The sequence below is a fragment of the Ambystoma mexicanum genome, chromosome 3p (genome assembly GCF_040938575.1).
Source record: "Ambystoma mexicanum isolate Mex_15411 chromosome 3p, UKY_AmexF1_1, whole genome shotgun sequence".
NCBI lineage: Eukaryota > Metazoa > Chordata > Amphibia > Caudata > Ambystomatidae > Ambystoma > Ambystoma mexicanum.
The window spans coordinates 1,251,422,468-1,251,436,268 of NC_090925.1; the positions used below are offsets into that span (position 1 = coordinate 1,251,422,468).

At 43.6% G+C, this 13,801-nt stretch overlaps 1 protein-coding gene across 2 annotated transcripts in view; it reads right to left on the bottom strand.

Moving 5' to 3' along the window:
- LOC138581414 (cytochrome P450 2D15-like) overlaps nucleotides 1-13,801 on the bottom strand; it is a 703,698-nt gene that overhangs the window by 167,686 nt on the left and 522,211 nt on the right. For both annotated transcript variants that reach the window (XM_069652729.1, XM_069652730.1), the window contains exon 8: nucleotides 11,005-11,146. In XM_069652729.1, the coding sequence (XP_069508830.1) occupies nucleotides 11,005-11,146 (142 nt within the window). The remainder of the gene's footprint in view (nucleotides 1-11,004; nucleotides 11,147-13,801) is intronic.

Here is a 13,801-nt window from a genome sequence, read left to right on the forward strand (position 1 = left end):
TATTAGCTATTCTCCATACGGATACCACCATTAGGGAGAGGCTAACTATTGCAGGTATGTTGTCAAGACCATTACTGCTACTAATGAAACTACTACCCATCTTTATCAGCCACCCCTTATTGCTGCTTTGATCTTACTACTGTTATTTATATGGCCTTAGTGAGATCAGTATTCCTGGACTTCTAGACAAGCTCCTGCCTAAATACTGTGTATACCTGTTCTCCATTTTATCGTGTAACTGCTCTGACTGTTATTACCTTGCTCTACAGCCATCTGAGTATTGCCCCTCAGCCGTTGCAGCCTCTCTGTATTTATTCCTATGTTGGCACGTTGATCAATTCGGAACCTGGTCAATAAGCCATTTGCTATCTTCTACTTGTATGTACTTGTAACAAATGACCTATGCTCAAGCGCCCAGATACCTCAGGGTTAGGTGCACTCTACAAATAATAAATTAAACTAAACTAAACCTACTTTTATTGGCCTAAAGCAGGGATGTGTCCTGGCACTGACACTTTTTAACATGTACGTTTCTGACATTGATAGCTTGTGGTCTCAGGCTGTTACTTAGACTAGATCATTTAAAACTGCTAAGACACAAAAGGCCTACAGAAGAAACTAAATCTCTTATTTAGCTATGCCATTAGTAACAACCTTTTAGTCAACAGCACAAAATTATTATATACACTACCAAAACCAAACCTAAGACCATGGTTTAGACAGTCAGTGACCAACAATTTGCGCAGGATGCTTCTATCAGATACTTGGGTAACAATTTATCTAATGTCATGTCTAAAACCGTGCTGAGGGATATGTTGAAGGTAAAATCCAAACCTCAAATTTCCCAGTTAAGAAGGGTATACTTCAAGCTGTCTAAGTATACTCTGTTGCCTATAATCCGTTACTATCGGCCTCAAGTGGACCCCACTATCTTATACAGCTTGGATATGACCTTGCTTGATATGGACCCGGATTTGGATACCCTGCAATGGGTCATTTGGAAACAAACCCTTTGATTGTTGTGGTCTATTCCCAATGGAGTGGTTTGATACCATCTAGGGTTGACCTTGTTAAACTGCAGGGCTTCTTGGAGACAGCTTGCCAGAAACGCAAAAATGATTTGTCCTCCTCTTAATTCTTTATATGTTGATATAGGCACGATTTTATACACTCATTCTTTGAACTCCATCAGCGTGTTACAAGAAAAAATGGCAAGGCTCTTGGACAAAATTAATTCGAATGAAGAAGAGCTTATAGGGTATTCAGGAAAGATGAGGTACACACTGTTTGCCTTTGGTGTGAATCCCTGCAACAGCTGGTTTCGTACAAGACATACACGGAAAGTGCTAGACATTTTAGGAGAAGAAGGCTTTACCTTTTTCTCTGTAATAAGGCTTGTAATCTTTGCATTCGTTTTCGTCTAAACCAATTTCCTACCATTGAACGTATAGGCTCCTGGGCTTCTTGTCCTGGCGATTCACTTTTGTAGACTTTGTAAGCAAGAATCGGTCCTTGAGACATTAAAATGTTTAACTGTCTACTGTTCAGTAATTAAACCTCTGGGACTCTACATTTTAATTATTTTTTGCCTGCACAAAAACCTCAGTCAGGTGAAACATTTTGGTCTTGCCTAATCCGGGGTAATAGCATTTCCCTAGTTTTAGCTTTATGTAGATGTTTGCAAGAACTAACTTTCAGTTATTGTTAATACACTGACATGATTTTACTTCAATGTTTTTATTTTTCTTTTTTTTATGATTTTCATTGTTCATGATTTTACTGTTAAATAATTGTTTACTTTTATTCAATTATTATTTTAAATTGGTGTTTGTGAAAGGTTTTAACATTTTAAGTCATACCACTATAAAACAAAGTTTTTCAGGAGAGGGTTCACAGTGTCAGCTTTAAAGGTAGGGGGGACAAGGCCTGAGGCGAGTGTACTCGATAACAGGGAGCTGTTTGAGTTTGGAGATGTGGAAGGATAGATCATTCAAGGATAAAGGAGTGAAGTATGTAATGCACCAACCTGTGTGGGGAGAGAGGAAAGCAGGGAGCAGGGAGAGGAGGAATGGTTGAAGGGGTTGTAAAAGCACAAATGGTTTCTGCTTTTGCAGCAAGGCATTCAGAGATCAAGAGAAACATGGACTGAGAAGATGGAGGCAGTTTTGTTGGGATTTTGGAGCATAGCGAATTGTTATTTATGTGGGTTATAGCTTGCTCTATATGGGTAGTGTAGGTGTGCAGTTTTATAGAGTTGGCACTGACAATAACATTTGGAAGTGGGAAAGTGGGAATGGTGGTGTTTTTCAGACCTCTGCTCTGTGGGAGTGGGGGGTCAATTACAAAGTTGGCCAGTTGTTGAAGGAAGCTAGGCATTGTCATGAGGACTGTAGAGGGTGAAGAGTGGGTGTTTCCAAGAGGGGTAATACGATCAGCAATGTTAAGTTTGTTCCAAGGCCATGGGCAGTAAATGGGCGGACAAATAACCAAACAACACCTACACGCTGTGTATCCCTCCACATATGCCCTTTCTCCCTATCTGTACTCTAATGCAATATTTGCCACCTAATAGCCCAAACTAATAAGGCAAGCACAAGGAGACTCCTGCTGGTGAAATGGCATACAAGGAAAGCAAAGGGGCAGAAATGAGTAGCCAAGCACCAAGAAGCATAGTGGTCTACAAAGAATCTGGGACTCTACATTTTAATTAAAGTACAGTGAAAAAGTGTGAATGCATGGCCCCCTTGCACAAATAAATAACCATAGGGTAAAAAGGACAAATCCTATAGAAATCACTAACCTCAAAATTGCATGCACTGATGATATATTTAATGTTTGAAATGTTAGTGTTAAAAATGTACTTGTACTGGGGGGCGTGGCTAGGCAGCACACGATGAAGATGTGTCTGCTGTGAGCTCTGTCGACGGGCCCACTTTTTAGCGTTTTCTGAGCGGTTTTGTGCATTTGTATTGCCTCCAAGAAGATGAAACCGCAGATGAATTGGGCAGAACCCCACGGATCGAGGTTCTGACCAGAAATGGAACAGGAGAGCAGGTGAAATCGCCGGGACAAATTAGAGTCCCCTCCGGTAACTGCTGCGGCTAAGATGGCGACATGCGCCATTTTGCTTCACAGCCGGAGGAGACCGGGATACTTGGAGCTGTGACCCTTCGTGTTGGAGTGGAGAGACGTTGTGCGCCCCTTCCTGCCTCCCGACGGGAAGACCGACCGAGAAACAGCTCCTTTGCGCTCTCGGTGAGAAAGAGATCCTCCTCACCCTTTGATCGCCGTGGCGGAGGCTTTGGAGGAGGAGCGGACCGAGCCCTATGTCGGCACTGGAGAGCGGATGAAGTGAGCGGCCACGGACAGGGAGATGCATTGTGAGACCCGGTGCTCACTGGCGTGTGTGAGCGCTACAGACTTCCGGACCCAGCGTCGAAACCCGGCCATCTGAGGAGCCGAGCCAGAGATCTCCTTTCTCCGTCGGGAGATTCTGCTCCCCGGCACTTGAGAGGGGAAGACCGGAGGAACGGCATTGAGATCTGGGAGAGTGGCGGTACTACTTTGGGACCAGAGGTGAGTCCCCGACCGGCTGGGGGGGAGGCGAATCCCTGCCGTGGCACCCAGAGAGGGGGTCTGAAGGTCCAGCATTGAGCTCCTACCCCCAATGATACGGGGAGCGGGAGTGCCTCTGGGGCCGCTGCGCTTCTTGGACTCCGCCCACGGTGGCTGGTAGTGTGGTTTACGGGGGTCCCCCGCCTTACTACGCATCTCGGGGTTGGGTATTGTGCAGCCTCATTGACTCTAGGAACCCTCTGCTCTCTAATAACGCTGTATCTGGGGATTTGGGATTCGCTCCACCGCTATGCCAAAGACGGGATCTAAAAAGCGAGATCAAGGGCAGGATATAAAGGCTCTCCTAACTTCTCAAACAACTCCCAAACCCCAGAGACATACATTCTCAGTGGACATTCACCCGGCCCCTGCCAAAGACCCTATACCAAACATGTCCCTTTCCAGATCAGATCTGGAGGATATGTTGAGAGCACTCAAGCAGGAGATCACTCGGGACATTAAGACAGAGATAACCACCTCTAAAGACACACTGGCCAGGTCTTTGGCAGAACTCACCTCCCACCTGAGTGGTATTGAGACCAGAGTAAATTCCCTAGAGGATACTACCTGTGAGTTAACACATGACACAGAGGTGCTCTCGGAACGAGTTCGAGTGATTGAGGACCATCTCGAGGAGATCTGGGCTAAACAAGCGGACCTCGAAAATAGATCTCGGCGCAACAATGTGCGCATTCGAGGTATACCCCATCAAATTTCTGATCAAGAATTGCCAGACTATGTTACTGACCTGTTTCGGGGCCTTTTGGGCCTAGCCTCCTCGGACGCCCTGATACTGGACAGAACTCATCGTTTGTATTCTTTTGTACAACAGAGAAGAAATCTGCTCCCGGACGTCCTTACCAGAGTCCATTGTTTTCGCCAAAGAGAAGAGATTATGATGGTGGCCAGGAAAACGGAATCTGTTCAGTTTCGAGGTGTGTCAATTCGTCTATTTCAGAATCTCTCCCCATATACTTTGGCTTGCCGTCGTCGCCTGCAAAAGGTCTTCACATGGCTTCAGTCACAGAAAATCCATTACCGCTGGGTGTTCCTCTGTAAACTGCTTTTTGACTTCCGCAATCAACATTACGCGATCTCTACAGAGATGGAAGCGAGGGAACTGATGGCGGAGACTGCTGCGACATCCGTGCTGGACCCGGAGGCTCCTTCAAATAAAGATCCTAGCGTGCGACCTGCTCCGACAGACAAAAGAAGGAAGCCTAGAGGCTGGCGGCGAGTGGGTGTTCCCACCTCGCACAGCGAGCAAGCTGCGGTTGAGGGTCAATCTCGCTGATGCTCGAATAGCCCAAACAACCGCTCGAATTCTCCTAACTCCTCGCGGTCGGACGATGTCCCTGCCTGATAACAAATAGCAATAAATATGCAACAGTGACACAGCCTCAGCTCTCCTGGGGAGGACATGGAGATGGAGCGGTAACTGAGTGATGGGCAGAGTCTGGTATGTTGTGGATCCCTGACAGATTTAAGAAGTACTACTGAGCCCGCTTTTGTGGGATGATACTGAGGGCCTTGCGGCCTTGTACGGGTCCCTTGGTTGGACTCGGGATTTTGGTTTATTGTAAGAGGGATCCCCCTTGAGGGAGGCTTATACAATGTGCAGGACTGCATACGGTTTCAAAATGGGGCGCCTAAGTTGGAATGCGCCCGTTTTTGTTGAAAGTTACTTGTGGTTTCAATGGAAGTTAAAATGAACGAAAGCTACTTGCAACTTTTGATTTATTATACTTTGAGCTGTTATAGCATACTGTTCAACAATGCAACCTGTTTTCTCCCTTGTTCTCCTTTTGACTTGGTTGTCATTCACAATTATTTCTATCATCTCTCTTTATTCTTGAACATTATGGTTGGGTCTGCCCTAAATGAAGACTGCCAGTGGTGGGGCAATTTTTGCAACGTCAGTCTCAAATCTGCAATATCAGTGGGGTGCTTAAGAGGGTGGGTCAGCGGGGATGCACTGGAGATCTTATTGAAAGTTACTTCTGGTCTTCTCAGACCTAGACTACGAGGGATTGTGGAGCGATGGTGTGTGATGGCTATCTATTTTAAATATGTATACTGCACGAGGGCACACTGAGTTAGTGGCACCGAATATAACCTGCCTTACCCTCAATGCTCAGGGCCTCAATTCCCCGATGAAACGAAGGGCGTTATTTCACCGCCTGGCGACATATAATCCTACAGTAATATTCTTACAGGAAACTCACTTGTTGCCAGCGGATGAATCTCGCCTGAATGATAAACTTTACCCAACCAAATTCTGCGCCTCTTCGGGGACAATGAAATGTGGTGTGGCCATTATTTTTCAAAGGGGGACCCCATTGACAATTCATAGAACTTGGCTGGATAGGGGAGGAAGATATGTTCTAGTGATTGCCACTTTATATGGAAAGAGGGTCACCCTATTATCACATTATGCACCAAATGTTAATCAACATCAGTTATTTGCCGCCATATCGGGGATATTGAATGAACATGCTGAGGGTGACCTTATAATTGGGGGTGATTTTAATGCAGTGATTAACACTTTGGAAGACAAGTCCCTCCCCCCAACTTCAACAGACAAGAAGAACTTTACTGCCCTGACCTCTCTCCTCAGGGAACACTTGTTGATTGAGGGATGGAGATTCTTTCACCAGGGTGAACAGGACTATACTTTTTTCTCTCCTGTGCACAGAGGGTTCTCTAGGCTGGACATGTTTCTTCTTTCCGATACCCTTATTCCCCATGTTACAGAAGTAGAGATCCTTCCAAAAGCTCTATCTGATCACGCCCCGGTATTGGTCTCCATGTCTCTGCCAAATGTGTCTCCAATACCCCCTCGAACCTGGAGGCTGAATGAACTTGTGTTGTTAGACTGTCAGGCTCGCTCCTGCATTGCTGATTGCATAGACCAATACTTTGCAGACAATGATATGGGGGAATTGGAATATGCAACAGTGTGGGATGCGGCGAAAGCTGTTATTAGAGGTCAGGTCATAACTCAAACAATTGAGCATAGTAGAGTTCACAGAGAGACCCAGACGCAATTAGAGGCGCAGCTCCATGAGGCGGAAGAGGCACACAGAGGGAAGCACTCTAGGCGGGCGCATAGAGAGGTCCGCATGGCACAGAAAGCTCTTGAAGCCCACCATATGAGCCGAGCAGCCTTAGGTATAATGCGCACAAAACAATACTACTATTCTAGAGGGAACAAGGCGAATCGTCTGTTGGCAGCTAAGCTTAGACAGCAGGCATAGCGCAATCATATAGATTCTCTAAAAGACACTGAGGGGAGACAGGTGTTTACTGAATAAGGAAAGCTGCGAATTGTGGAGGAATTTTTCAGAGGCCACTCTGCCACCCATGTAACTGACCCGCAACTAGCGAGGGAATTTATCCAGAAGGCTGATCTCCCGCAGATATCGTTGGACTTTCGGGAGTGCCTTGAGGCCCCAATAACCATGGAGGAGACAGAGAGAGCGAACCGCTCCCTTCCACTGGGTAAGGCCCCAGGGCCGGATGGCTCTATAAGACCTTTCGAGAGGAGCTAACCCCCCATTTAACAAAGTTATTCAACTCAGTATGGAAGGCGGGGGTGGTCACAGCATCTATGGCAGAATCATCTACTACACCGGTGCTGAAGCCTGGGAAAGATCCTACAGATTGTGCCTCTTATAGACCTATTGCACTATTAAATACGGATGCTAAATTAATGGGGAAAATAATAGCGAATCACTTATGCCCGGTCCTCCCGTCATTGATAAATAATGATCAAACAGGCTTTATACACAATCGAGCTACCTATGATAATATACGCCGCGCTATCACTCTAATTGCCCTCGCCCCAAAGATCCCAGGTGACTTGTCTCTGCTGTCCCTGGACGCCCACAGAGCTTTTGATAGCATGTCTTGGGGTATCTCGAATTAGTGCTACAGGGGTTTGAATTTGGTCCAGAATTCTCTAGGTTGATATTCTCAAATTTTCAAATCCCCTCGACTAAAATCAAAGTTAATAAGAACTGGACTCCCTTAATTGAATCAGCCAAAGGTACAAGGCAGGGTTGTCCTTTATCCCCATTGATATTTGCTTTAGCAATGGAGCCTTTTGCTCAACATGTTAGACTGCACCCAGGTATCCACCCAGGTATCCGAGGTTTTGAGGTGGAAGAACAATCCCATAAAATTGCGCTGTATGCGGATGATCTACTATGCTTTCTAAGGGATGCCCCTGATACACTCCCACCCTTCTTAGGTCTCTTAGATCAATTCGCCATGATATCTGGTTTCAAGATAAACCCTACTAAATCGGTGGGTATGCCCCTGTCTGGAAATTTGGATAAGCTACCAGGATTATGTACAATGACGAATTTCCCTTGGTCCTCCACAGAGATCCCATCCTTGGGGGTAAAACTGACCCCAACATATGCAGGCCTATACAGGGCGAACATTCCCCCTTTATTCAAGGAATTGAAAGACTGGTTACAGCGATGGGACTCCCAGGAAATTTCGTGGCTAGGCCGGATTAACGCAATTAAAATGACACTTCTCCCGAAATTATTATATGCCTTTCACTTCTTACCAATAGCCATCCCGGAATTTGAACTTATAAATCTCCAAAAGGAAATATACCAATTTATCTGGGGAAAGATGAAGCCACGTATCCCTGGTATACGCTTGACAAGGGGAAAGATGTTAGGAGGACTAATTCTTCCCTCACTACCACGTTATTATAGAGCGGCACAGGTAGCTATAACGCTTTCTTGGAGGGACTCCCCAGATCCTCCTAAATGGCTAGAAATAGAACAGGCCGCTGCTGCGCTCCCTTTGGCTCACCTTCCGTTTCTCCGGAAGGATGCATGTAATTTTAAGACTGGAATACTACCAACCACCTTGTCCACCTTGATGAATTGGGACAAGGCACGATCACAGAGGGGTATTTCATCAGGGCTGGGGCCATTATCCCCTATTACCCAAAACCCGGCTTTCACCCCAGGTCTTGTGCCTGCAGCGTACCGAATCTGGTGGCGAAGCAAACTTCAGCGCCTGAGAGATTTATATGTAGACCAGGAACCATTGACTTTCCAGGCATGTAAAGAAAAGTTTGATCTCCCAGAGACGGGACGCTTTCGGTATATACAACTGCGCCACTGGCTTACTAATAGGGATACCCGCCAAGCAGCCCGAAGACCCCCCCTAGGCATAGAATTGAAAATTCCTGAAGGCCATCGGTCCCATAAGATTTCTCTATGTTATAAACTTTTAGAAAGAGCTTCCATAGAGGAGAAGCTCCCATATATGAGAGCTTGGGAGAGAGAGCTGGTCCTGGAGATTTCGGAAGAATCTTGGCAACGAATTTGGCACCGTACTCGGACCAGCTCTCGTTGTACCCTCATAAAAGAAAATGCCATCAAAATCTGCTTCCGGTGGTATTTCCCCCCCAGCAGACTTCACTCCATTAATCCAGAGTATCCGGACACATGCTGGCACGGATGTGGCGAACAAGGAGACATGGCTCACATTTGGTGGCATTGCCGGATTATTCAGTCATATTGGTTGGAGGTAAGGTCTAGAATTAAGGAAATCACGGGCTCCCTGCTTCCCATGGATCCCAGGGTGTTCTTGCTGGGGGATGCCCCGGAAGATGGATCCTTCCCTATGTCTGGACATAAGGCAAACCTAATCTCACACTTACTAGTGGCTGCCCGTATCACTAGAGCTAGATTTTGGAAAACGTTAGAAGGCCCACATCTAGCCTACTGGTGGTTGAAATTATGGGAATTGTTGGGTTTAGAGAAACTTACAGCAATATTAGAAGGGAAATTCATGAGATTCCAGAAGATCTGGCGCCCCTTTCTAGATTTTGTCTCTGATAGAGAATATATGTACTTCCGACCACAACTCTTGAAGCACTTTATGAATTCTTGAATTACCCATGGTTTCACTGGCATTGTATTTGCACACTTCAGATGGAGGAGATACCGCAATGGCAACTGCGTCTATGAATTTTGATTATTTCCTACTCCTCAATGAATTCCTGGTCTAGTCTGGTTCAAAGAGAGATAATAGACCCAATGAACTCAACCCTGTGAATGAATTCTTTTTTTTTTCTTTTCTTTCTAGTTCTCTCTTCTCATCTTCTTTCTTATCACCCCAAATGAATTAACTGAGGAAGTAAGGTTTGGATATTTTGTTATCCAACGCTAATATCTACATTAAGCATTTGAAATATTGACGAATTGTTGAGATATGACTGTTCTATTAGCTTCTACAAGATGAATTCCTGATTGATAATTGTTATATTGTTCTTACATTGAAAATCAATAAAAATATCTAAACAAAAAAAAAATGTACTTGTACTACTAAAATTACAAACATTAAATGTAAAACAGATTTTTTCTTCATTGTCACATGGCTATCATCTAACCTACAAACAAATTTCAATATATAAGTAGAAAAAATCAAAATTTGCATAAACATCAAATTAATGAAATTCATTGCATGGAAAGTGCAATAAAAACAATTCTTAACAGCAGTTCATTCAAGTTGCAGAGATCTCAAATAGCCCACAATAGCTATGACTAATGAAGTTGTGCGACTTGCTAAGCAAAGCTGCCAAAACGATTTGTTAAAATGTACAGTACAACATGAGATAAAAAGTTTGAAGTGAAGTACTTTTTTTACTCAAAGCGCTAGACCGCAGCACAGATGTTGTAAAGTTTCCATTGTAGAGGGAGCATTACAAAATGGCAAGTTTGTATCTGTCTAGCTATAGGATTGTAACAGAGGAGAATTTCTCTTGTAGGAATAAGATTCAATCGAAAACGGATAAAGTTTCATCGAATAGTGGGATGGGGATGGATAGTTAAGAAGGGCGCAATGGTTTTTGGCAGCTTTATAGTCTAATTTTAAGTGCTTTGGTGAGACGTAGGAATGCATTGTGTTAATTGTGGTTGCCCAATCATGTTTGTAAAGCGTTTTTTTTTACATTATCTGGATATGTTAATAGATCCATAAGAGAAAGACCTAATTCGGAGAGTGTACACATGCATCCTTCTGAAAAAAGACTTAAATGACTGTCACGTTTCTTTGCTATAGTGTCTTTAAGATCTGTGTAAAGACAAAAACTTGTTTCTGAGGACATAATTTTATAATAAAGTGACATGTTTCCATAGCGCTCTCATTTTTAAAGAGTAGAGACTAAGGTTGTATTGCATAATAGCGACTGGAGTGCTATTGGGTATGAGAAATATACGTCTCCAGAGATTGGCTTCAATTTGAATATTTGATTTTTTTTGTAAATAGGTAAATGGTATAATTGCACCAATAAACTTAATTTAAAAAAAAAAAAAACTATATATATGAAATGTACCCAACCGTCTCTGAATTTACCTGCAGAGAAAGGCATGAAGGCATCCCGCTTCATGAAGTTTCCATCAGCATCTAGGAAGTGTTCGGGGTAGAACTGGTGTGGCCTCTCCCAAATAGTCTCATCCTTCAGGACGGAGGAAAGGTTGGTGAAAACGGTGACTCCCTAGAAAATATAATGCCAGTAAATCCATAGAACTAGATTGAGATCATTCCAAAAATGCAACACAAGATTTCCATGGCACTGCACAAAGCACATTATGCGGCAGGTGCACAAATGGTCAGTGAAATTACAATAATTTAATCCAAGCGTAATTTATGCTCAGGTCTTTGAGTGTGATGGTTGTTCATCTCTGAACTCTTAGAGGAAAAGTGTGTATTTTAGGAAAAATTAGTTTACGAGTATGGCAGCAAAGGTAACGTAGTATTCTGGGTGGCACCCGTTTTTGCTGGCCTTTTGTTTGCGAAGAGCTACTGCATGCTATTTTACTACATATGTCAACTACCAAAAAGCGTGTGTGATACTCCAAATATTGCCTTTTTATATTTGTTTGTTACATTTGGTGGTTGGCTAGAGCAGCAACTCATGGGAATGCTGCTTCAGAGCACCACAATATTTTATACATACACATAAACAAGGGATGCAATGCAATGGTCAAGGTTACAGGCCCAAAATGCTGTTGCACGCAATGCGGTTACAAGAACCTATAGAAACTAGGAAGTTTAAGTAAACGGTGAAGAAACAATTTGCAACACTATGGGTGACAATGGACAGATCAGATACATTTTTGCAGTGCTTAAGGAGACATATTTAACTTTAGTAGTTTAATATACGGATAGGCTAGTGGGCTAGAAATGCTAGTCAAGAATGTCCAAGTGCTGACGAAGAGCAAGTAGTCAGTCCTGTGGGAGAGGTAAATAGACAGCCGAGATAGGTTTAAGGAAGGGTTTTTACAGGATGGTTGGATAACTGATTCAAAGAGCCATAGTTTTAGGTATCTTGTGAACCTCCTGAAGTTGTGTTCAGTGTTAAGGTTAGAGGAGAGGATGGTCCAGTGTTAGGCTCCTAATATAGCAAGGGACCTTCCACCATGTCTCTACCTTTTGCACTGTAGTATTTAGGCTGTTTGGAGTGGCTCGCCAAGTTTCCTTGAGTATGTACATGTTAATTTAAGTGTTCAGCTATCACATCACTGCTCTCTTGCGCTTTTCCTGCTTCACCCCACTAACTCAACCTCCCCTTCTCTTTCAGAGCCGCCAGAGCACCAGGGGACCACTCCGGTGGTGAAAGCGCGCGGTACAAATGTCCTTTAACATTAACAACATCCAGGGATGCATCTTTCTACATTTTGGAAAGTGAGGAAATGTATAAGAACTTTTTGAGGGTTTTCAGTCCTGGGGAGAAGTGGGCCTCATCCTAAGTAGGGCAGTGCAGTAAAAATGCAGTGGTAATAGCGTTACTGCCTCATTACCTTACCATCCAATCACAGGTTTTGGGGAAAGTTGGAGTATTCACCTCCAGCTAAAAGCTGGAGGCGAATGCGCCGACTTTCTGCCTATTTTTGGCACAATTACCACCGCGGTAATTGCACCGGAAATGCCCCCATTGAGTGCTATGGACTAAAAAGAAATGTGGACTTACAACGCCACTGCCACTTGTAATCCGGCGGGAATAACGCCTGACCAAGTGGAGGTAACAGTAATTGCGTTGGGCGATATTCCGGCGGATTTACCACTGGGATACCGTCCAATTTGTGATTAGGCTCTGAAGTCTTGCCACCTTATTTTGGATTAGTTGGAGTTCCTGTAGTTAGGTTTAATTTTGTACTCAGCTGAGGTTGTTGATATAATCAAGATGAAATAGCACGAGGGCTACGCTCACATCTTTTTCTGTCATTTCAGGTATATTTCCTTAGAGTAAGGATTCAGAATTTAGATTTTTGGGACAGTTGATTTGAATTTGGAATAAGAGTGTCCATATATATCACCTATAGATAACTTACTTGCTCTAATTTGTTGGGCAAGGCCCCACCAGGTAGTGGGTGATAAGTGGGGTTCATTTGAATGGTAATTTGCTATGAATAGGAAGCCCAAAGAAGATTATTTCTGTCTTAGATGAATTCAAGCAAAGGTTATTATCAATGGTTCAGCCCTGGGTTTTTTGGAGGTCAGTAATGGGTTTATTATTATTGTAGGAATCCAGGTTCAGAAGAACCTGCAAATGACCTACATATAGTTATAAAGAGGGTTTAACATATATTGAACTCTTGGAGTAATCCCCTTAATATTGTAATTCATAGATTTGAATGCCCCCTCTTTAGATGAAAAATTGAAAAACGATCAAAAAGAGTGCACCTCAGCACTCTTTTTGATCGTTTTTCAATTTTTCATTTTTCATGAAAAGAAGGCTAGTTTCTGCATATTGGGGCAACAAAGCCGATTGATTTTAATGGAGTAAATGGTTCTCTTCGTTGTAATTGGTGAGTTGGGTGGTGGTTATTTTTCTAGTGTTTTAGTAATGAAGGGGATATTGGTCCGTAATTTTCTGAGATACCAGGATTTCCATTTGTTTCTTTTTGGAGTTGTGCGATGGTCACTTTTTTAAAATATAGGTGGAGTATTCCCTGTTAATGGGGCATTACAGAACTCTGTCAGTGGTTCGACCAGAGTGATTATGCATTTCTTGATTAGGTTTATTGGGCTATAGTAACATGCATATCAGCTAATGCTTTTAATTTCTTTGTTATTTTGCCAACTTCCTCGGATGAGATCTTGTGACATTCCAAAAGTTCTGGGGTCAGATTGTCCTCTGTCACGGTAG